At 37.4% G+C, this 26,994-nt stretch overlaps 1 protein-coding gene across 1 annotated transcript; it reads left to right on the top strand.

Moving 5' to 3' along the window:
• Positions 1–5,586: 5,586 nt before the first annotated feature.
• On the top strand, positions 5,587–25,188 carry LOC149811631 (uncharacterized protein At3g49055-like). The gene is made up of 5 exons (XM_089992753.1): positions 5,587–7,505; positions 8,117–8,193; positions 8,473–8,584; positions 8,734–8,850; positions 24,592–25,188. Exons 1-5 carry the CDS (start codon positions 6,060–6,062, stop codon positions 24,934–24,936), a joined length of 2,097 nt encoding a protein of 698 aa, XP_089848879.1. The 5' UTR covers positions 5,587–6,059; the 3' UTR covers positions 24,937–25,188.
• The last annotated feature ends 1,806 nt before the right edge of the window (positions 25,189–26,994 follow it).

Here is a 26,994-nt window from a genome sequence, read left to right as displayed (position 1 = left end):
TTAGGCTCTTGATTCCACTTGATCGTGGTATTCATGGATTGTGTGTTTGTGGTATAGCGTGTTGTGGCATCCATCACTCTTGTCTTCCTTCTTGCCTTCTTTCTCATTTTCTCTTCTCATTCTAATATCTTCATCATCATGGAGGACAAAGAGACCATTATTGCAATTCCCGTGAAGCTTAATGACTCCAACTAGTGAAGTTGGCATCTATTATGAAGAATCACATATGGGGCAAAAGCCTATGGGGATTAATTGATGGTACCAAAAAGGAACCCAAGTTAGTCCTTGTTAAGATATATATATATATAATCATGTTTATTGATTTATGATAGGTTATGCCCTCTAGAGGTATTTTGGTCATTTATATATATATATATATATATATATATATATTTGTAATAGGGGTTTATAGTTTTCTATTATCAGATTTATAATCCTATATTCATTTTTTCATTTTTGGTGCATGTTTCTTCTTATTTATACATTTTCCCTCTTTCTACCTATATTCAGCATGGATTCTTCGGTATCCTCATCCCTTTCTGCTAGTATTTGAATCAACTTGTTTATAAAAAACTTAACAATACTAATTTTCTCACCTGAAAATGATAAATCATCCCATTCATTTACAATCAAGATCTTTTGGGTCACCTAGATGGCTCGATTGCGACCCCCCCTCTCCCCAAAATTCATTGTGTAGGAAAAAAATGATAAAAGTGTTGTTGTAATTACCCATGTAAGCAATCCTGAATATGTCTCTTGGATGAAGCGCGATCAAGCACTCATGACATATGTTACGTCTACCTTGTCTCAAGAAGTTTTGATCAGCATACCCGATGACTGCACTGCTATGAGACTTTGGGGTAAGTTGGTTCAAACATATTCTCAAGTTTCTAAAGCAAGGGTCACGTTTTTTAAGGAGAAATTCTAAAATCTCAAGAAAGGGTCCATGTCCATAATGGAGTATTTAAACAAAATAAAGCAAATCACATATCAGTTAGCAACCATTGGATGTGTAGTCTCAAAGAAGGACAAAGTACAATAAGTACTAAATGGATTGGGACCAGAATATGGCATTGTGTACACTATTTTATCATGTCTCCCTGAGTTGCAAGAATTTGAAGTATTAGGGTCAAAGTCGTTTCTCTTTGAAATGAACATGTCAAGAGGTTCGAGAGGTAATTCATCTAATGCTGATAGCCATAGTGTGTTGATATCTGATTCTCGGTATGGTAGAGGACTTGGTAGAATGAGATGTGGTAGAGGACGTGGACAATTTGGGAATCAGGCAGGCTGAGGTCTCCTTCCACTTCCAAATATTTCATCATTGACAAATCAAGGCAGAAGAATTCCTATATGTCATGTCTGCAAGAAGCCAAGTCATGTGAAGAAAGATTGTTGGTTTAAGAATGATCCCAGATACAACTTGGAGGCTAAAATTTAAGGAAAATCAACATACAGATCGATACGGAAAAAGATGAGTTCAGAGACCCATACACCTAGGGATGGCAGTGGACCGGGGCGGGGGACCAGGTCTCCACCCCACCCCATTTCAAAATCTGAACCTTCATCCTCGCCTCCATCCCTGCACGGGGATGGATTTTAACCTCCACCCCCACCTCCATCCCCGTTTCATGTCCTTCATCCCCGGTCCAAACGAGAATGGGGCCCCATTTTCCCTCGGTGTATAGTCATTCCTTAAAGGATTGGGGATGAGGTGGGGCAGGGCAGGGATTGAGATGGAGACAAGCCAGGGCAGGGGAAAGCGTAAGTCCATCCCCGCTTCCATCCACGCCTCCATCCCCGGACGGGGATAGATTTTAACCTTCATCCCCGCCTCCATCCCCGTTTCATCCTCGATCTAAACGGGGTGAGGCAGGGCGGGGCCCTGTTGTCCCCCGGTCCACTGCCATCCCTACATACACCAGTAGATAGACAACTTTTGTTGACAACACTTGCAAGACTTAATTTAAAAAAATGAATAGGGAGTTTGGTATGTTGATTCAGGAGCAACCAATCATATCACTAGAGATGCAGGTAAATTTTGAAAATTGATTCTTTATTTTGGAAATGATAGTCATTATTGGAGATGGTACTTGACATCCCATTACTTGCACTGGAAAGGTTTCTATTCTTATGTCTCCTTCTAGTCTTCAGTTGTCAAATGTTTTTTTTGTTCCAAATATTAAAAAGAATCTAGAGTCGATTTTCAAGATAGTTGATGATACCAACTCGTGTGTTTTTACTCCTTTCATTTATGTGAAGGATCTTCACATGAAGAGGACATACACTGAAGGGAATATGAAAGAAAACATGCACATCTTCAAGGAAGATGTGGTGGCTGGAGTCAATACATGCTTTAAGTAGTCCAAGAGTCTGTCTTTGTCTATTTTATTAATGAATCCATGTCAAGTAATTCTAGTATTTGGCATAGCCGTTTTCCATATTGTAATAAAGATTTCATTAAAAAGCTCATTTCCAATAAGCTAATTTTTGTTTCTAGTGAGAGTCAAGAATTTTAGAATCATGTTGTCATAGTTGTCGAGTGTCCAAGAGTCATGTACTTTTATTTATTTTCAGCAAAGCTTCTAAACCTTTTGAAATCATTCACTCTGATGTATGGGTCCAACTCTTAATTCTTCTTCTTCTAGAAGATGATTCTATGTGATTTTTGTTGACAAATTTTTTTTGGTATACTTGGATATATTTTATGAAACATAATCATGAAGTTTTTAACATATTCAAGAACTTTCATGCTATGATTCAAAATCAATTCTCTTTGTCAGTCATGAATTTTCAGTCATAGAAATCGAAGAGTGCCATACCCTCAAACACCTTAGCAAAATATGCTTGCTGAGAGAAAGCACAAGCACATTGTTGAGAGTGCTTTGGCTATGATGGATGAAGGATGCATTCCTAGATACTGGCAACACTTTATCTTATCTTTTAATAATGCCAAAATGAGTTTCTTCTTGGCACATTTCAGCAACTGCATCTTTCAAAGAAAATGAAGATGTCTTGTGAAAGAGAGAATACCTCACTTCTTTAAACTCTGAGCGTAATCCATGCAAAAATTTAAAAAAATGTTTTTTTTTTCATTTGTTTCGGCCTAAGTTTCACGTCTTCAGTGGTCACCTACTTAAGCTCTAAATGTGTCAATTCATCCCAAAGAGAGAATAATGCACTAAAAAAATTCTGGATATTTATATCCCTTTGCTTGGTTCTAATTTTCTCTTTCAAGTAATATTGTCTCGCAAGATCTTTTTTAGTGTACATGCTTTTTATGAACAACCAAGATTCATTTGTCTCTTTAAATTTGGCAATATTAGCATAAATTTTCATTTCAACATTATTGACGAACCATGCAAGAATCTTAGCATGATTACTCTCTCAACCTTTTATTTTTGATTGATGATCCATGTCTTATTTTTTTTGCTACAACGTGAACATCTCTTTCAAGAGCCTTTTCTTGACCTCATTCAAGTTCAGTGAGCTTGAGTTAAGGCTTAGGAATCATGTCCATCACATATCCCAAAAGATTCTTTCGTTTATAGTTGTCTCCATAGCGGAGGCTCATATCATGTAGTTGATACCATTGATCTTGAAGGAGAGATCAATTTTATGATCATGCTCCACTTTGAATGAAAGAGAGAGAAAGAGAAAAGTGTAAAAGAATATATCCACTTGCAAGCACCACAAGCACTTTTGGATGTTTCTTCACAACTACAAACACTTTATGATCACTCTCTACAAGATCAAGAGCATTATGGCTATGATACCATATAATGAAATGCGCAAAAGATAAATATGAACTAACTAAGTGCAAACAAAGGTACATTTCAACATACACAATCGCAAGTCCACTAGGCACAACATAAAAATTCAACAAGGGCTTGTAATAAATATAAAAAATAATATAATTTATTGATAATATGCTTAGCTAGAAGCATAACTATAATGGGGACAATGTATCCCTATTTATACACAAAAGCCCAATAGACAATGACCCTTGGGAGCTCTCATAGAGTCATTGGGAGCAATCCCATAGACTCTATGGATAATTCCCATAGAGCCCCCTCAAAGCAAACCAAATTACATTGTTTAAAAAAAAATAAAAATATGCCTAACTTGTCTCTATTGGACCAACCTAGTTATGTGTTAAAATGACCAAAATGCCCCTATTGAGATATTTTAACAGTATGGTATGTCCTTCGGATATATGAATCTAAGTCTCTTAGCTTTCAGAAGTGGGCCTCATAAAGCTGGGTGGTTGTGGGGCCCCTAAGCAAGGTTTTCCTCCCTTGGGCAAGGGTTCCTCATTATAAAAAAAAAAGAAGTGATTCACCTGAGGACCGCAACCAAAAGCACAATCTTTCACATTTGTAAACCAATGTGTCATACATGATACCTCTAGGGCTATCAATAGACCAGGTTTGATCCAGAATACCGTTTTTACTTTGAATCTTATTCGAGCCCACCTGAACCAGACCTAGGTAATATGATAGAATTTTGGCCGGACAACTGACCTGCCAAGTATTTTATATGTATTTTTTTTGACAGAAAAAGCTGGGGTTAGGCAGATTCCTACCAGTTATACAACCATGCCATTTGGGGTTCGAACTTGCAAAGCCCCCAACACAAGGTGACGTGCACTAACTGCTCCTGCAGACAAGCCGAGGCCCCAGTTGGGAATTATTTTATATGTATTTGTTGGTGTAAAATAGACTTTTAAGTGCCCAGGTTGGGGGATTCATTTAATTGATTTGACATAATCTGGGTTGGACACTGAAACCCGATTGATCGAAATTTGGGTAAGCCCTGGTTCGACCCACACTTGGTTGCTTGAGCCCTAATGATATCTGGTATTAGTAAGAAAGAACTCCCGATGAGCTCAATTAAATAGATTCAAAGAAATCAGTCAATAAGAGGAAAAAAGTTACAAATCAAAGGTGCATATTATCCAAGGCATCCTTATGTTGGAACAAGTAAAAATGACATGGCGGACTCGGACACACAGACACGGACTCGGACTCGGACTCTTGGCTAATATATGATTCCCTTGGTCAAGTTTAAATTGACCCAATCAACCGAGGGGCTGTTTGGTTGAGTCTTCCATTGAGTCAACTGGGCTTGCCACGATAAGCAGCCGAATCCAAACTTAGAAAGCAAGTTATCACATATACCATTAAAACAAGGCCTAATTTGAGAAAAAAGGTGTCTTACATATAGGCGCCTAACTTATCACAAATTTACGTTTAAGTACTTCAGTTATCTAAGATAAGCAAATATGTTTTTAGAAAATCATTCGGAGGACTACTAGAGATATTTTCCCATATCACTTAAATATAGTTAACTCTTGAAAATAACACTTTTAACCTCTTTTTCTCTTTAAATAGTCCAATTTCACTTTACAGGTGTTGCATTTTTTTAGCTATATTTATGAGGCAAATAATCAATTTCAATGGGCAAAAGTAACTTAACCCGTCATTTGAGTAATTTATTAAAATGTTGGCATTATCTTAAATATTAAAAAAATCAGGCAGTTAAATACAAATTTCATATAAATTAGGCGCGTATATGATATTTACCATCGAAGATTGAAGAAACGAAGAATCTCTCTCTCCACGCAACAAAACCGAAGGGCGGAGAGAGAGAGAGAGAGAAGACCGGTAGTTGAATTAAAGCTTTTCAACAACATAGGCACCTCTCTCTCTCTCTCTCTCTCTCTCTGTTTTTATTAGATACTGATTTTGATTTATTTCCCATCAGAGAATACTGGGTTCAATTGCGAATTTCCGATTCCAATGGTGTCGTTATGAATCGATGCAGGTGTGTTTGAATTCTTTGCTTTTTGGGTATTTCCGTTGGAAGGGATTTTGTCGGGCATAACACGGTAATCGTTTGTTGATCAAAGTGCGATTGGGGTTCTCCTTCTGGCTGAATCGGAATTCCTTGGTTTTGGAAGGAAAGGGTTCTTGATATTCTGGTTTTCTTTCGGGGCGAATTTTGTTCGATTGGTTGGTTTTCGCATGGGTGGTTAACCGGGAGTCGATTCGGTGGGAATGGAAGCCTCTGGCGATGACGACGCCGTCCTCAGCGACGTAGAGGGCGACGATCCGGCGCCGGCGGCGTTGTTGGGCGATCTGTCGCCGGAAGCTAGCGCCGAGAAGCTCCGGCAGACTCTGCTGGAGCTCGAGCGGGAGCGGCAGGCGAGGGAAGCTGCCGAGAAATCGAAGGCCGAGGCGCAGCATTCGTTCCATCGGTTGAAGGCTCTCGCCCACGAGGCGATAAAGAGGCGGGATGAGATCGGGAAGCAGAGGGACGAGGCTCTGCGGGAGAAGGAAGAGGCGGTGAAGGCGAGGGAAGGGGCCGCTCTCGAACTGGCCGAGGCGTTGAGGGCCAAGGAGGAGGCCCTGAAGCAGAGGGAGGAGATGGCACGGGCAGCGGAGGAGACAGCGAGGGCGAAAGACTCTTCGAGGGCCGAGATCGAGACGGCAGCGCAGATGCTGGTGAGTGGGTCGGAGAGGATTGCCATCAAAGTCAGTAGCTTGAAGAATTTCTCCGGCGCGCTCCCTAGGTCTTCCAAGTACACCGGCCTGCCGGCAGTCACCTATGGTGTGATAAAGAGAGTGAACGAGATCGTGGAAGAGCTTCTTAGACAAGTCGATAGCTCCGCAAAGGGCCGCGATGACATTCGTGCGCAGATGGAACAGAGGAATTATGAGATTGCCATTGAAGTGTCTCAGCTCGAATCGACAATCAGCGGATTGAAGGAAGAGCTTGCTAAGACGACTTCTGAATTGGAGAGTTTGGAAAGGTCGACTGCTGCGAAGGACGCCCGGATCTCCGAGATGGAGAAAGAAGTGCTGGAGAAGCTGAGTTTGGCAGACCAGGAATGTCAGGATCTAAGGCGGAATCTTGAGGAGCAAACACTGAAGTCGATGAGTCTCGAATCGAAGATAGAAGCACAGAGGCCTTTGATCTTTGAACAGTTGAATTATATATCTAAAGCCCACGAACAGCTCTATCACATAAACAGGATGGTTGATGTCGATGCAGGTGATCAGGCGGAATCATCGGAAGCTTCGTTTCTACTGCAAGAATTGGACATGAATGAGAACTTGCGAACTTCTTTAAGCGGGATGGCATCCGTGTTTGAACTTGCAAAAGTTGCAGCAGAAAAAGTGAGTTTGGAGGTGCAGGAAAGAAGCTGTGAAAAGAAGGAATTGCAGGAAAAAAATTCTCACTTGATCATGGAGAAGAAGCATATTGGTACATTATTAAGGAGCGCATTGTCGAAAAGGATAACTGCAGAATTTGTAACCAGTGATGGCAGCTCCACAGAGATGCTGTCGCGAACCAGTGCTGTTCTCAAAGTTGCTGAAAATGGGCTTTGGAATTCGGGTTTCGACATCCGACTTGATTCACTTCTTGAAGGTGCTGAAAGCATGCCTGCCGTTAATAAACCATTCACTGGAAATAAAGAGGAGGATGAAGTCTTTGGTCTGGTGAGAATCTTTCATGTGCCAGTAGTAGTTATTTTCTTTTTCTTTAAAATAGAATTCTAAAAGATTACTTGCCAAAGTAGAAAGGGTCTTTTGAATAGGCCAATTCATTTGTGACCCTGCAGATAAATATTTTTCTTTGTCAAAGATGAGCCCTTTGTGTTTTCATGTCGAGGATGTTTTGCAGATGAAGAGATGTCAAAGGGACTTATTGCTTCCCAAACATTCCCCCCTATATTTATATATAAACGCTGGTTGTCCAAGAATATGCAAGAAAAGCATTTCAAATTGTTGGTTCACCGCAGGAGATGGCTTAGTACGAATACTAATAGTTTATTGGTGGTGGTGTTGATATGGAAAGTACTGAAAAGGTTGAACAGATCAGTGATTTGAGAATAGCTATCAGAAATACTAATCTAATCCATAACGAAATACCAGAAAATGGTCAATGACAGTTACCTCGGAGAAAAAACTCATTTTAATGTTTCTCTTTCTTTTATGTTTGATACTGTTGCATTAGATTTCTCATGAAAAATTTCCAAGATTATAGAATCTTATGAACCTAACAATAATTTATTGTCATTTTTAAGAGGATTTCTCTGGATTTAATGCAGGCTGCTGCACTAGAGAACATTGTGAGGGCATCTCAGCTTGAGATCATGGAGTTGCGGAGAACTGTGGAGGCGCACAGGTATCTTTCAGGACTATAGTTTTATGCCTAGAAGCTAAACAGCAGTTTGTCTTATCCATTTTGATGCTAATCCATTTGCATTTATCGAACTCATGAAGCTACTGGTGTATTTATCTCTTTTATGGGATGGATTTATTTTTCCTTTTCATGGTCTTGAGAGTGAGTTTATATTATGTTTTTTGGATCAAAGAATCAAAACTACATGCTGTAACTCTGTTATTTTTTTTCTTTCTTCAATTTGTGCTGAGTAGTTTCTTTTATCTAATTTCCTCCATTAAGGGCAGAGTCCAGTCAACTTAAAGCATATTTGGACAGTCAGGCAAAGGAGATTTCCCAAAAGAAAGTTCAAATAAGAGAACTCGAAGAGAAGGAGCGAGCAGCTAATGAAAATGTAAGATTGTCTATTTTTTTACCAAATAACCTCTTTGTTATCTTTTTGTGAAGTGATTAATGCTTCTATGATCATACACCTTATGGTATTTTTGTAACAAAATACTTTCATTATTGTTGTATATAACACTTCTAGTAAAAATTTTAAAGGTTGAAGGGCTGATGATGGACATATCAGCAGCTGAAGAGGAAATCACAAGATGGAAGGTTGCAGCAGAGCAGGAAGCAGCAGCTGGAAAAGCTGTTGAAGAGGAGAATCGAGCAAAGGTATGATCAGCACTATATATGCAGAATTTCTCTTTAAGGTTTACATGTTCTTCAACTCTCCTGAAAGGGAGGCTGGGGATGAATCTGGGCAGTAACCACAAAAGTTCATTTTATTAATTAGTTGAAATATCCGAGTGCCACTCAATTAATGTCGTTCAGTTATTCAACAATGATTATTTTACTCCATACAAAATCATCTAAAAGTACTCATGTTTATGTCAAATGAACAATTATGTCAGAAATCATTCTCGTTGAAGCTTTGTTACTAAAGTGGGGGATGGCCCCCGTGAGATTCAATATGAGGCCCTTCAATATGATGCAGTGACTTCATTGTCCAATAATGATATTGATTTCTGACAGATTTAATAGTTTATGGGGCATTTTTCAACAAAGGCACAGTATATGGGTGAGAATGAGAAACTATAATCATCTGTGATCTCATCTGAAAACTTCTCCATTTATTTAGTGGTGAAATTATAAGCCACAATGACCTCAGTACAAGAAACAACTTAAGATCATATCCTTTTTGGAGACTGCCTTCAGCCTCAAGTACCATGTCCTTCAAAATTATGAAAGTGTGGTGGTGTCATATGGAGCTTTGACCAGCATAAAATGCTTGGCCATTCGTGGAAGAAAAGGTACATTGAGCCCATATTCTGTCTTACCATGAGTGAACTGTTTCCATTCATCAAGTATTCAATCCATCTTTGTTTTATGGAGTACCAAAAGCAAGCACCACATCATTATGAACAGAGTCCATGTTGTGGTGTCACATGATTCTATATTCTTCCCAATGTGTAATATTGGAGCCTACATTCATCTCTGTTACTTTTATTCTTTGTGTTTCTTGGCGTTATGTTTTGTGTTGGGCCTTATGTACTTTTCCTTCATACAAATCTCTTTTTCAAACTTGTCTAGTTTCACATGATACTAGAGTCTACAATAACTGTCATCATGGTTTGGAAGACTTCATATCTGCTTGACCTTTATTGTTGCTATTATGCGGTGTCCATCAATGTTGTAATTAGTGTATCGGAACCCATATTGCATGAGCCTAAGATATGGGTGTATCGTAAGATACGGGAGAAAACACATTCAAATTATGCAAAAAGATTTTAAAAAATTACAAAAAATCAGCAAAATCTAAAAAAATGTAAAACTTAGAATACAAAAAAAAAGATGAATGAGTATAAGAATTAAAAAAAGTAATTATATAAAAATAAACATGGTAGACAATTGACATGTCATTCACATGAAATAGAGTTTAGTAATTCATTAGAAAAAGTCAATAACATAGATGATACTTGATAGAACATTGAAGCATAGTTTGCTACATGACTACAAATGTCAAGATTCAAAAGTTCACTAAATAAACTCATAAAGTCAATAACATATAAGTTCACTACAACTACGTAGTTGACTACATGACTAAAAAAGTGAAGACTCAAAAGTTCACTACAATTGCATAATTCACCACAACAAGACTCATCAATCATCTTTATTATCAATCATTCCTTGTTCATAATCAGAAATGCCATCTTGTTGTGGGGCAGCTGGTGCTTGTGCCTCCTGTTGCTCTTCATATGAATCAGATTCTGCATTGCGTTGTGCCAGTGCATTAAGTCCCTACACGTGCCAATTCTTGTAATCTTGTTTTTCTCCTTTTATATATCTCACCAAGATTGGCATATATTATGGCACATGCATCATTTGGAGCTTGCACGCATGTCGCACTGGAGCATCAAGTTTTTGAAAAATATGGTGTTTCATGTGATGTGCACCTTCAACGCATGAGCTTCAAAACATTTTCAGCAACTTTTTTTAATTTTTGGTGCCTACTTATTTTGTTTTATGAACTTCAAAGCATTTAGGTGATCTTTTGGAACTGCTTATTAGCGGGGGTTTTCCAATTTTGAAAGATAATTTTGGTATTGGATTTCAATTTTCAGAATTCATGTTTTTTTGGATAAAAAGAATACATGTTTTAGGTGTTGCGTTCTTGTTCTTTGATAAGGGCCTTTCAGGGTTTTGCTTGTTCATAAAATACTTCCTATTGGTTATTAATATTGATCTCTATGTTCATTGCTTGATGCCTGTGAAAAATTTGGATGTTGTGCTTGATCTACTTCTTGTGGCTGCTTAGACCTCACATAATTTTATTAATGGCATGATTGTATGTATTGTTTTGATTGGGGCAGCACGTGGACGGGTTTCTTGCTCAGTGCTGACTGTTTTGTACGTCTTGATTTATTACTGCAAATTTATTTTTTTTGGTAATTTTATTGGCTACTGTGAGATTATTCTGTTGAGCTTACTGGTTGTCGGTAGAGACTTTTAGAATTTCTATGTGTGTTCTTAGTACTTATTAAAGAAAATGATGTGGGTTCGTGGAGAGAGTATTTACCCCTGTAGTGGCAAGGTGTTATAGTTGACACCTCTCTCAGCCAGTTAGTCACTAGTCTGATTGTCTCTTTGCATTCAATGTATATTTTGCTAGATCGTCTTTTCACTAATCTCGTATCATACTAGGGAAATAATTATGTTTTAGTTGATTGATCTTGTGTCTAGTTTTCCACTGTTAATGTCCATGCTGGAAAAGCCACACAAGTTTGAAGAACATATCCTCTTTCTGAGTCTTATTTGTATGCTTTTTCTAATATGGATATGAATCTATTTCTATTTGCTTGCTTGGTAGTTCTAATTGCAAAATTATTTTAGGCCATGATGGTTGACAAGTAAACTATATGTTGGAAAATTAATTGCATGTGGACACAAGCAAGATGGCCTAAGCATGGCTTCTGGTACTTTCTGGTATTTTTTTTGTCAAATGTTATATGCAAAATTGGATAATAGGAGTGAGTTGTGGGTTATGTTACTTATTCTCATAGTTAAATTCAGAGTAAACTTAAAGTTGATGTATAAGTCCTTGTTTTGAATTATTGATCCTGTTAGGAAATACATAACTGGACAATTTCAAAGTTTTTGTTGCTACCTGTTTATTATTTTCGATAGGAGATTTTTTGCTTAGATAACAACTCAAGTGGAGGAACTTGATCATGAGTGGGCATATTCTTTCTAAAGATTTTTGCGCTATGGCTTTTGTAGTGTTTGGGCCTAGGCAGTAGGTTTGCAACTAGGCTGACTAGGTGCCTAGTTAAGTGCTTAGTTGCCCTTTTAGCTACAAAGTTTTTGTCACAAGACAAAATGCCATAGATCTTATTGTTTATGTTTGATTGGTTATTTACACTAGGGACACTGATGCTTTGTTGAAATGAATTTTAGTTACATAATTTGGTGAACATCTTCCTTGTGACCATAAGTTTGTTAGGAACTGGTTGGCATCTTGACCTGCTCGCCAATCTCTAGATTAAACATCAGTGACATGTTTAATCTTTTCAGCCAACTTTTCTGCTCTCCTTGATCTGTAAGGAACCTGCTCATTTCATTCTATATATTTGGAATGCGATGTTAAGCTTTAACTGTTTTCTTTATTTGAGTTGAAGGCCTGTTTAGATTTCAGTTTGTGTGGATTATGATAAATAACACATCTGCAGCTGTATTTTATATTAGCTTCGATGGTTCTTTACTTGAAAAAAGCAGTACTGAATAGGACGATAAACTAAAAAGGTAGATTATCAGATCATTTTGTGCTATTGAAGGGACCAAGTTATATGAAACTATTGAGCTGAAAATCATAGGTTTTAGATTTTTTTTTTTGTAAATTAAATCTTATGGATGTGATCTAAATTATTTTTTTAGTGGGAAATGAGTTTTGAATCATATGATTGTGACATATAAGCAGGTTTTTTAAGGACTTCAAAAATTAACGGTCCACAATGCACTAAAAATTTCATGACTCAAAAAATCATATTTTTGGATCAAAATAGCACAATCCAAGGTTTGATCCTAAGCAAACAAACCTTCCGGGACACATGTGTGGTCAGATTGAGTTGATATAGCTTAAACCTATGATTTTCAACTCAATAGTTCCATTTAATTTGGTGCCTTCAATATCATCAAGTATTAACCCTATATATATTCTGGTTTTATATATATATATATATATATATATATATATATATATATATATATGGCATGTGTAATTGTGCACTTGTTTGATGAAAACATCTTATTACCAAAAGAACATATTTTTAGGTATATTTTGTATATATTTTTATTTTTTAATTAGGGTACCGACTAGTTTGACTAGTCCTGCCTAGTCCTTGACAAGTCTATTTAGGGGTCTACCGACTAGGTACCGCCTAGCGCTTTTGACTGCATGGCTCGACAAATACGTTGTTTTGAGTGCTTGGTAGTAATATCTTTTAAATATATTTTACATCATATAATATAGTGTGGAACAAAAGATTAAAGTATTTGGTTGCAAGTAATATGTTTAGAGATAAAATCTTATTCCAGCTCTGAAAAGATGTATACTTTTTTCTATAATCATATCATTTCTAGCTCTGAAAAGACGTATTTTTTTTTTAAACAAGCTAGCTTGAGCTTGGTTTCGGTATGAGCTTGAAGTGTAATGAAATGTTGATCTTCCATGAGAACTCACAAAGGGTGTCTATTGGAGACACTACAAACACAACCCATAAAAGGGTATAAATGGAAGAACACAATAAAAATAATAATCTTTTATTTCTCACAAGAAATGCTTAAGAAGCATAGATTTACAATGGAGGGGATCACCCCTATTTATAGGAGAAAAGGAGGAGTAGAGGAGAGCTCTCCTTTAGAGTCGTTGGACCTAGTCCAACGACTCTAATTATAGTCGTTGGACTAGGTCCAACGACTATAAGTCTAGTCAAGTTCTAATTGGAACTTGACTAGATTCTAATTCTAGTTCAAAATGAAATAGATAAAAATAAAAAATAAAGAAAGAAGGAAAAAGAAATAAAAAGAAATATTATATTATTATATTATTATTTTATTATTATATATATTACATTTTACAGTTTAACACTCTTCCTTAAACTTACGATATAATGAGCGAGAGTTTGCTTAAGAGGAAGTGAAATCTAAAAGCAGCGAGAGGTTTGGTGAAGAAGTTTGTTAATTGATATTTTGATGTAAGTTCCATATAGATATTCCTCTCTGACATAGTGACAGTCCATCTCAATATATTTGGTACATTTATGAAATGTTCGGTTGCTTGCAATATAGATCGTACTCTTGTTGTCACATCACATTCATGAAGCTTGTGTTGCTTCAACTCCCATTTCAGCTAGCAGACGTCTGAGCCAAACTATTTTTATTGTCGTGGTCACCATGACTCGTTATTCAGTTTTGGTGGAAGAGATAGAGACCTTCTGCTGCTTTTTGCACTTCCACGAAATTAAGGATTCATCTAAGAAAACACAAAAACCAGTAGTTGAGTGTCTATTATTGGGACCACCTCCTCGGTCAACATCAGTATAGGCAATTAAATCTCACGAAGATGAAGCAGACAAAAAGAGATTTCATGAAAGAGAGGACTTTATGTATCTAATAATACACAAAATTGCTCCATGTAAAAAGAGGTGGGAGTATGCTAAAACTGGCTAGTTATGTCTACAGTGTCTGCTATGTTTGGTCTAGTAATGGAAAGATAGAAAAGTGCTCCGATAAACTGTCTGTAAGGAGTTGGATCATCAAGAGGTTCTCCATTATCAATTCTCATTTTAACGTTGACAACTTCTGGAGTGTCCACTTTCTTATTATTTGTAATTCCAGACCTAAAAACAATATCAAAAGCAAATTTAGATTGAGATGTCAAATACTCATAAGGGGAATAAGCAACTTGAGTTCCTAAGAAATATCTCAATAAACCTAAATCAGTTATTTCAAAATGAGTTTTAAGAAGTTTTTTAATGTTCTCAACTCCCTATTTGTCGCATTCGGTGATGATCATGTCATCCACGTAGAGAAGAAAAACAATAATCCTTGCATCAGAATTCTTAATAAACAAAGAAGTGTTAGTCAAACAAGAGCGAAAACCAATATCAAGCATAACATGACTAAACTTGTCGTACCGGGCTTTTGGTGCCTATTTAAGATCGTAAGATTTTGAAGTCAAATCTATCAAAAAAGAATATTCAGTGACTTTCTTGGTTTTTTCAAATTCAAAGAAACTTTCTTTTTTCAAGAAGGATACATTTCTTGATACATATAATTTTTTATTTTGAAAATCAAAACATCTATAACCTTTTTTATTATCTGCATAACCTAAGAAGGCACAAGGAATCACACAGGGGGAGAGTTTATCATTCTTGTTGGTGAAAACAAAACATTTGCATCCAAAGACCCTTAATCTAGAGTAATTAGGCGATAAGTTAATAAGTTTCTCAATTGCAGTTATATTTTTCAAAGAAGAAAATGACATTTGATTAATGAGATAGGTAGCAGTTAGGGCAACTTCTGCCCAAAAACCTTTTGGCACTTGATTTGCTGTTAATAAAGCTCTAGTGGTTTTCATAATGTGTCGATGTTTACGTTCAACCAGACCGTTCTGTTGTGGTGTGTGTGGACAAGATCTTTGATGTGTGATGTCATGTAAATTGAGATAGTTTTTGAATTCTTTGGACATAAATTCTTTCCCTGAATAAGTGCGAAAAATAGAAATATTATTTAAAATTTATTTTTAGCCATTTTATAAAATGTTTGAAAGTGTAAAAACACCTCGGATTTATGCTTAAGTAAATCTAAGTGTGCCTAGAAAAGTCATCGACAAAAGTTACATAATATGACTATCCACCTTTTGAAATGACTGGTGCAGGACCCCAAACATCCGAATGTATTAATTCAAGTGGTCTAGAAAAAACAAAAGTTCTATCATGAAATGGTAATCTTTTCATTTTTTTCAAGGATACAATCTTTACAAGTAAAACCTTCAGAATTACAAAATTTTCCTAAACTTGAAAATTGTTGGATTTTAGAAATATGAGGCTGGCCAAGTCTTTTGTGCCATAAATTCAACTCTAGTTTCTGAACATTATAATAGAAAGCATTCTTCGACAATTCTAATAAATCCATATAATAGTCTTTCTCTATGGCCTTCCCCAATCAGTTTCCCTGACTGGTGATCCTATACTCAACAATCATGAGAAGAGAATGAGATATTACACCGATAATCAAATATTTGAGAAAGAGATAAAATGTTTAGATTTAGTTTAGGAATATATCCAAATTTTGGGATAATTTTTTTTTTTGGATTTATAAAGTTTTTCAAAATTTTCTATTCCTTTTATTTGAAGAGATGCCCCATCAACTATGCAAACTTTTGACACAGTTGAGTTATTTTTAAGACATTCGGATAAGCTATTGATATTTGGAGTCATATGAAAAGAAGCACCAGAGTCTAGGAGCCAAAAAAAGTTACCGAAATTAGAGAATGATGAAACGACTACTCCAGTCGAGGCTTCAGTTGAGGAGGATGCTCTTTTGAGAAGAGGTTGAAGGATCTTCATTAATTGAGTCATAGATACAGGTGGATCTTGATCTTTTGATTCTAATCCAACAGATGCAACTTTCTTTTCTTCTCTTATTTTCAGCTTAGGACATTGAGACCTATAGTACTTTGGCTCATGACAATGGTGGAAAATAACTTTTCTTTTGTCAAAATCACCATTTTGTCTACCAAAGTGAGGCGGCTTATAAGTACACACATAATTACCCGGTTTAGATACAACTAGAACATAATCATTTTCAGGCTTTGGAGTATTTTTCCTAAGACTATTTTCCTCCATAGTCAGTTCCTCTATAGTATCAATGATAGCGGGAACCTTTTCATGATGTAAAAGAGTCTATTTGGTTGACTCAAATTTTGGCCTTAGGCCATTTATAAACTGATAAAAATGTTTCATATTGAGTTGCTTTTGGCGAAGCTCGATATCTTCGGAACAATGCTATTTTGGTTCAATAAGAGCTAATTCTTTTCAAAGTACGGATAACTCATTATAATATTCTCTAATAGTTTTGTCTTTTTGAGTCATTGTCTGAACTCTGTCTTGCAAATTGCATACATATGTAATATCTTTAAGGGAATACATATTTTTAAAGTATTCCCAAGCTTTGTCAGCATGCTCAAATTTATCTAGATTAGAGCATTTCTTAATGTCAACACTATTAATTAGCAATGACTTAATTTTGGCATGCCCTATCCTTCGTTTTTTTCATTTTTTCTCATAGGTCGCCAAGGCCTTATTCTTCTCTCATTCTGTGAGAAGTACTTCTTTGTCATTCTCAATTTTTTTGAGAACTAGTTTTGGTTCTGAATTGGAACCATCCACTATACCCCACAACTTTTTTCTCCAAATGTGGTGCTTCATGATTGAAGCCCACTTCATATAGTTGGTGTCATTTAATTTCATGGGCATGATGGTGATTTTATCATTGTCATCCATCTTTTACAAATATGAGAAAAAGAAAAAATAGGTGGAAGAAGAAAAGGAAAGAAAAAGAGATAAGAGAGGAAGAGAACGAGCACAATCACAAATTTCTGTAGCCATGCTTCCTCCAAATGCTTTTCCTTAAAAAAAGATCACTTGAATTACAAACAAAAAGATTAATCGCCCTTTGCTAAGGAGGCACGAAAAATGAGGTAGAAATTTTCCAAGATCTAAAAATCTTCAAGGCTTTGATACAATGTAATGAAATGGTGATCTTCCACAAAAGCACGAGAACTCACAAAAGGTGTCTATTGGAGACACTACAAGCACAACCCATAAAAGGGTATAAATGGAAGAACACAATAAAAATAATAATCTTTTATCTCATAAGAATGATTAAGAAGCATAAATCTACAATGGAGGGGATCACCCCTATTTATATAAGAAAATGAGGAGTAGAGGAGCTCTCTCCTTTAGATCCAACTGCTCGAATTATAGCCGTTGGACTAGGTCCAATAACTATTAAGTCTATTCAAGTTCTAATTGGAACTTGACTAAATTCTAATTCTAGTTCAAAATAAACTAGATAAAAATAAAAAATAAAGAAAGAAGGAAAAAGAAAAAAAAAGAAATATTATATTATTATTTTATTATTATATATATTACATTTTACATTTTAACATGAACTTCACTCAACTCATCACAAGAATGAGCCAAGTTTGGCTGACTCAGCTTGTTTACCAGCTCTACCTTTGGAGATTATAAGGTTATATTGATTGTTACAACAATTTGTTCTAGAATGTTGTGATATAGGACACAAATTTTCAATATGTTTCATCTTTGGATGGCTTGAAATCTCTGGAGCTGCTAGCTCTTCTCTTTTTGAACTATTGGTGCTTCCTATTTTCAACTCTATATGAGAATGTAAAGCATGGTAAAAAGCATTGCGGATACTTCAAAAATATCACAATGCTATCATCTATGTCACATGGGTGCGGGTGCGGCACTTTCAAAAACCTTGGGTGCTGGGGTGCGGCAGGGCAAAAATGTAAAAAATTATATATACATATATAATTTTGAAGTTTTAACAGTTAACATTGTCATAATTTAACAATTAACATTGTCATAATATCATTCATCATGCATACAATATATCAACCTAAATATCAATCAAATAAGTAAAGCAATTACATAAATTAACCTAAATATCAATCAAATAAGTAAAGCAGAAAAAAACTAAATTACATACCAAAAGTATATCCTACAATGTATATGATGATGAAGTAATGAATCTTAATAATTTTCTTCTTCATCATCAAATGCATCATTAGAAGGAATACTGGGCTCAGCTAAATCCATGTTTGTTATGTTGAAATCATGCTCTCCCTCGAAGTCACACTCTTCTGGGTTTACATCCCAAAATTTGGATGTTTTTTGTTTGCGTTACAAATCCAATTTGAAAATGTTAAATACAATACAAGTATAATTAAATGAAAAACTAAGAAATAATCAAATAACTAAAAGAGTAAATTAGTACCTGCATTCATCATTGGTTCGCGAAAGTAATCGAAGATTTGAATGAACATATACTAAATCCTCTACACGCTTGTTGGTGAGTTTGTTTATCTTCATGTTGTGGATTTGAGAATATGTGCTCTAATTTCTTTCACAACAAGATGAACTAGCAGACTGCGATAGCAAGACGTTGGAGAAGAGGTGTTTCTGATCCAAATGTTGACCATCATGTGATAGGATCTATATTATTCTCCTCTCTCGCGAATGATGTCGGTCCATATAATCTTGAAGATGAAAATTTAGAAGATATGCTTTTGGAAAAAGTCTTGTCATACACATATTTCTATGTCTTGATAGCTCTGGGTCTAAATTTGGAGGGACACGACCAATACCATCTGCTCGCCACTTATTTGCATAATATTTTAGATTAAGAGAATGTGTCATGCAATGCAAATGAGTGTTGCTCTTATCCCATCTTCTCACTAAAATTGAATGAATATGGTTAAAAAATTCTGAATCATCCAATGCAAGATTTTTTTCTTTATGCTTGAAAACTATAACTTGTATTTTTTCAATCATATTATCCCACATTTCATAAACTCTGTGAAGCATGGGCTCATCCTTATCAACTTCTCTTAACATTTCCCAAATAGGTTGCGTAAATTGAAGGAAGTATATCACTATGTCCCAAGGTTTTAAAACCCGTGACTCGGGACTCGACTCGTTCTTTATTGACTCGCAACTCGGACCGGGTTTTGTTAACTTTTGATTTTAAAAGAAAAACAAATTATAATTTGTCTCAAACCATGTTTTTCAGTAAACAAGAAATCCTTGGGTTGTGTAAAGGCATGTAATCACTGAAACTGGGGGAGAGATGTGACTCTTTCTTAGGTTGCTTTTGAACTGATAACAATTGGCATCAACTAAATTAGCTTGGTTTTTGCTTGTATTACTTCCTGGGTTTGTCATTTTCTAGTTAAAACATTCATAGAGAGCAGTAACATTGAAAAATGCATAGGCTGATCTCTCCCAGACTATCTCACAGGAATATTCCCAACTTACCAGTTACCCTTGTGTCATGCCCCCTTATACAGTATTCTTAATGAAAAATTGAACAACAACGGCATGCCATGTGTCCTTTTTGTTGTCCATGTGACCATATATAAATGTACATCCTTGACAAATGAACAAAGGTCATTAAAAGCAACTAATGCTGTAGCAAAAAACTCTAGGATATCCTGCTAAATAGCCTTCAAATTTCTTTTTTAGACAAAGGACTACGGAGTAAGTTGAATAATAACTATGGTGTCAGTTGAAAAATATGAAATTAAGTGGCATGACAAAAATTCTCGAAAGAGATGCAGCATATAAAATCCTGGTTGTTCACTCCCAAACAGAGCTAAAACTCTTTTCCCTATGAACACTGGCTCCTAATGTTGTTTCTTATGAATTAGCGGGATTTTTGTATTTTGATGGTTCTGTCCATTGTCAAGCAATCAAGAACTTATGTGAAGCTCTGTTGACATTTGTCTTATTGGTAGAAATTTATGAAAACGTTACGAATCTTCTCTTGAGTGACTTCTAGCTACTGGCTACCACAAGGCCAATTACCAGTTTCCAACATATACTTAGTTCCTTAATTTTATGCTTCTGATAATACATGATGAATATTATAGTTGATTATGCTATGATAGTGATACTTAGTACCTGTTACGAAGTTAACACACACACACAGGGAAGATCCAAGAGCACACATACCACAAATCCAATGAGCACATCAGTCCACCAAATCAGCCAACACAAGGACCACTAAGGACACACTCATAAGAGACCCTAAGGGTCTGTCTGATTGCTTGTCCAAGATTGGACAGACCCTTAGAACATAACAGACAAAACATATGTTCTGTCTGTAACAACCGTACTTCGTCCCATGTTTGTTTAACTCAAATAAAAAATCAAATTTCAAACATCCCAGAACTCGCCCGAGTCAAGTCGAGTCAGGCCCGAGTCAAGGCCGAGTTTGCCTTGCCGGGTTGACTCGTTGGAGGGCCGATCCGAGCCGAGTCAACAAGTTGACTCGGCGAGTTTTAAAACCATGCTATGTCCCAAAACTCATCATCAAGAATGAATTTCTTAATTTCTTGAGCCTTGATATCATCATCAACACGATAGAATGTTCAATTTTCATCAGTTATCATGTTAACTAAAACATTCTTTACTTTTTTAATCCTCTTCGCCATCACAATGATAGACGCAAAACGTATTTCAGCGACCTTCAACAATTTTTGGTCAGAATGCCTATTAAATATAGCATTAGCTCGATGGTGGTTAACAATAAAATTCCTGATGTTTTTGATATTTCTTTCTAAATCTTTAATCCATGAACATAAAGCATATACACATGAATTTTCTTCTTCTTTGGGGTTGCAGATGCTCTTTAGGGCCAGATTTAAGCTGTGTGCTACACAGGGAGTCCAAAAAATATGAGGGTACTCACTCTCTAAACTCAACGCTGCACTTTTACAAATTGGAGCGTTGTCTGTAATGATTTGTACGACTTTCTGATCACCCACTTTTTTTGACTTCTATAAACAACCCCTTCAAATACTCTGCATTTTTATATTCCCCAGATGCATCAACTGCTTTCAAGAATATTAGGTCACTAAGCGAACAAACAATGAAATTGATCAATTGACGCCTTTGAATATTTGTCCATCCATCAGAAACAATAGAAACTTCATTTTGCTCCCATGAATATTTTTTAATCTCCAGCAACCTCTCCACATTTGCTCTCTTTTCTACGAGAAGTGTAGTTCGTATTTTTTCTGAGCTTGGAGGCACATAGCCACTCAAATTACAATTTGCCAAAGATGTTACTAAATCCTTCCAATAAGGATTTTTAACTGCATTAAATGGGAGTGAACTAGAATAAAAATATCTCATTACTTTTCTATCCATATTCTCCCTTCCATATGTATTGATTGTTGCTTGTATCGTTCCTCTACCTCCTACATCGACTTTTTTTTTCCAGCATCTTCTTGGTGGCTTTCAAATGACACACTAATTTCTCAAGAATCACTCATTGTCTTTCTCTTCTCATATTCTTTTTGTATTTTCTTGTATTGTCTTCACATTGCCTCATCAACTTTTCTCCATCCTGAAATGCCATGTCCCGGTATCTTCAACAAATGCGCCTTCACTCTTGTGTAAGACCCAACAAAATCTCTTTCACAGAGCTTGCATCGAAATCTCTTGTTTTCACCACTTCCTTCTCCAGTTTTTGCAAGCTTATCTACATGTACCCATATTGGCCCTACATCATCACTCCACTACAACTATCAACAAAACTAGCAGCAAAACTCACATGTGGGGATGAAGATGATGCAAGTCCTTTCCTTTTATTCGCCATTTTTGTCCTGAAAACACAAAAAAAATTATATTAAAATCAATTATGCAGACAATCAAGATTTATAATATTGAGTCCAATGATGAGTTGTGGAGCCTGATTCAGAGTTTTTGCCCTTAATGAGGAGTTTGGGGGCTCCCCTCCCCCCCCCCCCCCCCCCCCCGGGTCCCGCTGCGCGTTCAGCGGACAGGGTCCAGGGGGGGCGTCCCTGGCGAGGGGTTGTAAGGGGGCAGCGCCCCCTGAAAGAAATTTTTTCTTGGGAGGGGCTCGACCCCTCCCCCGAAATCAGAGGGAGAAAGGGTGGGGGCTCGACTCCTCCCCTACCGAAAACAGGGAGGGGCTCGGCCCCTCCCTTGAAATCAGAGGGAGTAGGGTGGGGGGCTCGACCCCTCCACTGCCGAAAACAGGGAGGGGCTCGACCCCTCCCCTGAAATCAGAGGGAGCAGGGTGGGGGGCTTGGCCCCTTCCCTGCCGAAAACAGGGAGGGGCTTGGCTCCTCCCCTGAAATCAGAGGGAGAAGGGAAGGGGCTCGGCCCCTCCCTTGCCGAAAACAGGGAGGGGCTTGGCTCCTCCCCTGAAATCAGAGGGAGAAGGGAAGGGGCTCGGCCCCTTCCCTGCCGACCCAACAAGAGAGCGAGAGGGAGTAGGGAGGGGGGCTCGGTCCCTCCTCTGCTGACCCAACAAGAGAGCGAGAGGGTACCTGCGACGAGGGAGAGGAGGAGGTGGCAACAGGCTCCCCTGCGAGGCATCGGGAAGAAAGGTGGCGAGCAAGAGAGTGGAGCTGCGTGGGAGAGGATTAGGGCAAAAAACTTTTGCCCTAATCCTCTTTAGCAACCCCTTTTAATCAAGCAACATAAAAAAAAATTTACGTTAAAAAATTGGATGAAAACGACCCTGGGTGCGGTACGCACCCTCGTCGCATCGCGTCGACGCGGGTGCGGCACCTGCTTTGCCCAGTCCCCTAGACTTAGGTTATCATGATAATTTCAAGGGCTGATATTATGCCAACAAAGGTGAATATTGCATGTTACAAAGATTTTATATAATTCATATTCTTATTTATAATAAATAATTTTCATTTTTTTATATACCGATATTTTCCCTAGAGTTTTATAAGAAAAACTAGACGCTTCAAAATATTATGAGTTTTTTTCCTTACTGACCCTGGGAACTAGATTTCTGACTATGGTGTAACGTATGAGCATGCCATTTAGAAGCATTATTTTTCTCTTTTGATGATGTATCGCTTTAGTTGTAATTTTGTCTCTTTGGTTTCATGTACTCATTGTTGTTCAAGGGATGGGAGTTTAGGTGCTCTCTCTCTCTCTCTCTCTCTCTCTCTGCTGCCAACAAGGATTCTCTTTGTGCACTTTGCCGAACTTATAGAATTTCACGAGAGCTACAGAAGATGTTTGATGTGCCATATGAGGAAAAGGGTTAGTCGCATTGATATTTTCACCTATTTGAGAAATGGTTGTGCACCCCTTTCTATCGAGTTTCCTTTTGATAGTGTAAGAATTTCTGCTTTCTTAAAATCACTAGACATCCCTTATAAACACCTATTGTGACGGAGATATAAATGCCTTGGATTTTATCAGGTCAACGTGCTTTTGTTCCAAACTAATGAACTGTTAGCTGCATCCGAATCTGATTGGGAATAGTAATTGAATAGGATTTGATAGGATGAGCTCCAGAACTGGAAAATATGGGTAAAGATATTGTGCATTCAGATCCGGGTCCAAATCAGACTATTTCCTAGGTGAACTTTATGGGTTAAATGTGACCCATATTATTTCATATAATGATTTTTTATATAAATTAACCATAAAATGTATCCAGATAATCCGTTTGAAAGGATCCAGTATCTGCTTTCTTCATATGCAGATAAGGACCAAGAACCCATTATCCAGAAAATGGGGATTGTGGTTGTATAGATATCTAATCCATTGCACCCCAACTAAGCTCCAGAATGGTGGATATTGTTGGTTTCTGTAAGCAGGTTATCTTGCACTGATTGTGTAAACTCCACGCAAAGGAAGGAGCTTGGAGGATGCAGTAGACCTGCTTATCATAGGAAAGCTACCGTTGCGTTCTGGTGTATTATTGATAATATGAATGCTGCAGTTTTCTTATTTCTGTATGGGATGTATTTAAATTCTTTTATGATGGAATACACAAATTATGCATACTTGTAGCATATGTGACTGGGACAACGAAAAGCTCATGATGAAAATGTTCATCAAAATGAAGTAATTTAAGGGTTTGATCTTATTATAAATTTTGAATTAGAGCAATCACCATTAGCTTATCCTTTCAGATTAGCCAGATAGAACACCAATTCGTAACCTATGGAGGTTCATTTTTACGGTTAGGTACATTTTTATGGATAATGGTAATCACGAGTCTGATTCAGTTTTGCATCTACTGTTTTATTGTTACTTGCAGGTGGAAGCCCTCAAGCAGGAACTGGAGGAGGCCAAGCAGAGGATGAAGGAGTCGGAGAACAAGCTCAAATTCAAAGAGGAGACGGCTGCAGCAGCAATGGCTGCCCGTGATGCTGCTGAGCAGTCCTTGCACTTGGCTGATGCAAGGGCATCAAGGCTAAGGGAGAGGTTAGAGGAGTTGACACAGCAACTTGAGGACTTGGACAGTCGGGGAGAATCAAATTCCAGACATAGGCCAAGATACATATGTTGGCCTTGGCAATGGCTGGGATTGCAGCCTGTGGGTTACCATGGCGATGATCAGCAGAGTTCCAATGAGATGGAACTCTCGGAGCCGCTTTTGTAGTTTGGTGTTCTTGTAACTTCAAAGTGAACAAAAAAAAAATGAAGAGCAGGTAATCACGGTTGCATTTGCCTGCCTTTCTGTTTTCGATTTTTTCTTGCCCCCGACATCATAAACCTAGCAATACGCATCTCACTTTCGACATCATTTGCCAGGAAAAGGGGCCATATTCTTCACAAATGTATTAGCAGTTCACTTGTTGCTGATATGCTATTTCCAAATAGAAATTGATTTGAACAGACTTGCTTGAACTCATTTTTTATGTCAATTCCATTATTAAGTTGAACAAGTGATGAGGCATCATCAGACGTTGTGGTAAAGGTAGGCTTCTTTCAATTCTCAAAGCTATGAGACTGCCATGCGATCTCCCAATCACTTCCAAGAACGGTAATTCCAAGGATGTGCCGTCTGAATTTTCAATTTCAACACTACCATCTAACATCCATGGAAGCTCCTGGATAACTGCTGTTTGGAATTGATTTCACTCATAAGAAATGCTAAGGGCACGTTAGGAAGCAAAAAAAATTCTAATAGTAAAAGAAAATTTTGCCTCTGAGAAGTTTTGAAATGATATTTTTTTCTAAATGAAAAATTTTCACACTTTTTGTGTAGCATGAGAAAAATTTAATGGAAAATTTAGAAAAATGAGAGATGAGAAGGCCAGAAGGGTGGTGGTGGAGCATCTTCTTCACCATGACTACCGCCAGCCAGCCGGCTGGCGGCATCCTTAAAAAAAAGTAAAATAAAATAAAAAGAATAGTGATCCACTCGTGAATCATGAAAATAGAATAGTTGACTGTAGCTAATGGCCCATTTACTCAGTTACAGCCCTGATTCTTTATATCGTTAATATGTCAAAATGGTCAAAATTCATTAACATGGATACTGCCTGCTTTAGAAATAGAGTTATGTTGTAAATAAAATATGTTAGCTTGAGCACTGCTGCCATATGGTGCCTTCATGCCTAATCATGGTGGTCAACATTGGTCATGCCTATTGGCCAAGAAAAGAAAAGGTCAATTAATACACCTTGATCGATAAGCAAGCTTGACTGCAATTTTTTTTCCCTTGAAAGCAGGGAATTCTTTATCTTTGCATTTTCTCAAGCCGGGCCAACATGCTCCCCAAGCTTCTGCCTCCAAATTCCTGTATCATCTTTCAGGTAGCCTGGCTCTTGTGTGTCAAGTGGGCTTTCATTGGTCTCTGGAAGAAGCATGCGTGGAAGATGCAGCAGTGCGAGTACGCTCCTAGAAATCATCAAGGATGTGGAAACAGCAGTTGCTTCCCGCAAGGGCCGAACAGGGACAGCTGCTGGTGATGTTGCCTTTCCAAAAAGCAAAGAGAACCTTGCCTCTGTACTAAAACGGTACAAGCGTCGGCTCTCGAACAAATCAACTAGTGTGCAAGGTGGTGCCAGTGGGTCTATCAAGGGTTGTTTGCAATCAATGGGACCGTCCTTATTTGTTCCTGTGGCTTGCTGGGACTGTTGTTGAACTCGCTATCATCGAAGTAACTTGACTGGGTGTTCAGCTGGAGTACAAGGTAATGGGTTCAGCAAGTTTCTTCGTCGGTAGCCTTTCCCCTTGTTTGTTTCAGAATTGTAATATAGCTTAATTGTCTCATCCTTTTTCCGGGGTTTTCCAACAAAACATGGGGTCTTGGACGTTTAAGCTGTTTAGGACACTCCCTGCAAGGGTTTTTTCCTAGGCTTAATTCCATGGCTAATTTTGTTTCATTGGTCCACTCTTCTCCGTTGTTTTTTGTGTTATTACCAGTATTATCTAAAATATGTAACTTGTCTGTTGGTAATTTGTTGTTTTAATACTAACCGCATGTAAAGGCATAAAAACGCAAAGCTGACAGTCAGGAGGTTGCTTGATAGGGACATTGATTGGGGCAATGGGTTGATGAGGAATCTAATTTTATGACAATTGTCATACGTCAACATGTGTAGAGCTCTTATTTTTTTCTCTCCCCTTTCTGTACCATTTCAAAGATTGAAATGGTGTTACGGTTTTGATGTAGGATACAGTGGATTTTAGATAATATTTTAAAACTATT

Source organism: Nuphar pumila, chromosome 17, assembly GCF_984573655.1.
Source record: "Nuphar pumila chromosome 17, dmNupPumi1.hap1.1, whole genome shotgun sequence".
NCBI lineage: Eukaryota > Viridiplantae > Streptophyta > Magnoliopsida > Nymphaeales > Nymphaeaceae > Nuphar > Nuphar pumila.
This window is presented reverse-complemented; position numbering and strand designations above follow the sequence as displayed.

Coding starts and splice junctions, on each gene's coding strand:
- LOC149811631 (XM_089992753.1), top strand. CDS start 6,060: ATGGAAGCCTCTGGCGATGACGACGCCGTCCTCAGCGACGTAGAGGGC. Junction 7,506..8,116: donor AGGATGAAGTCTTTGGTCTG/GTGAGAATCTTT, acceptor GATTTAATGCAG/GCTGCTGCACTAGAGAACAT. Junction 8,851..24,591: donor AAGAGGAGAATCGAGCAAAG/GTATGATCAGCA, acceptor TGTTACTTGCAG/GTGGAAGCCCTCAAGCAGGA.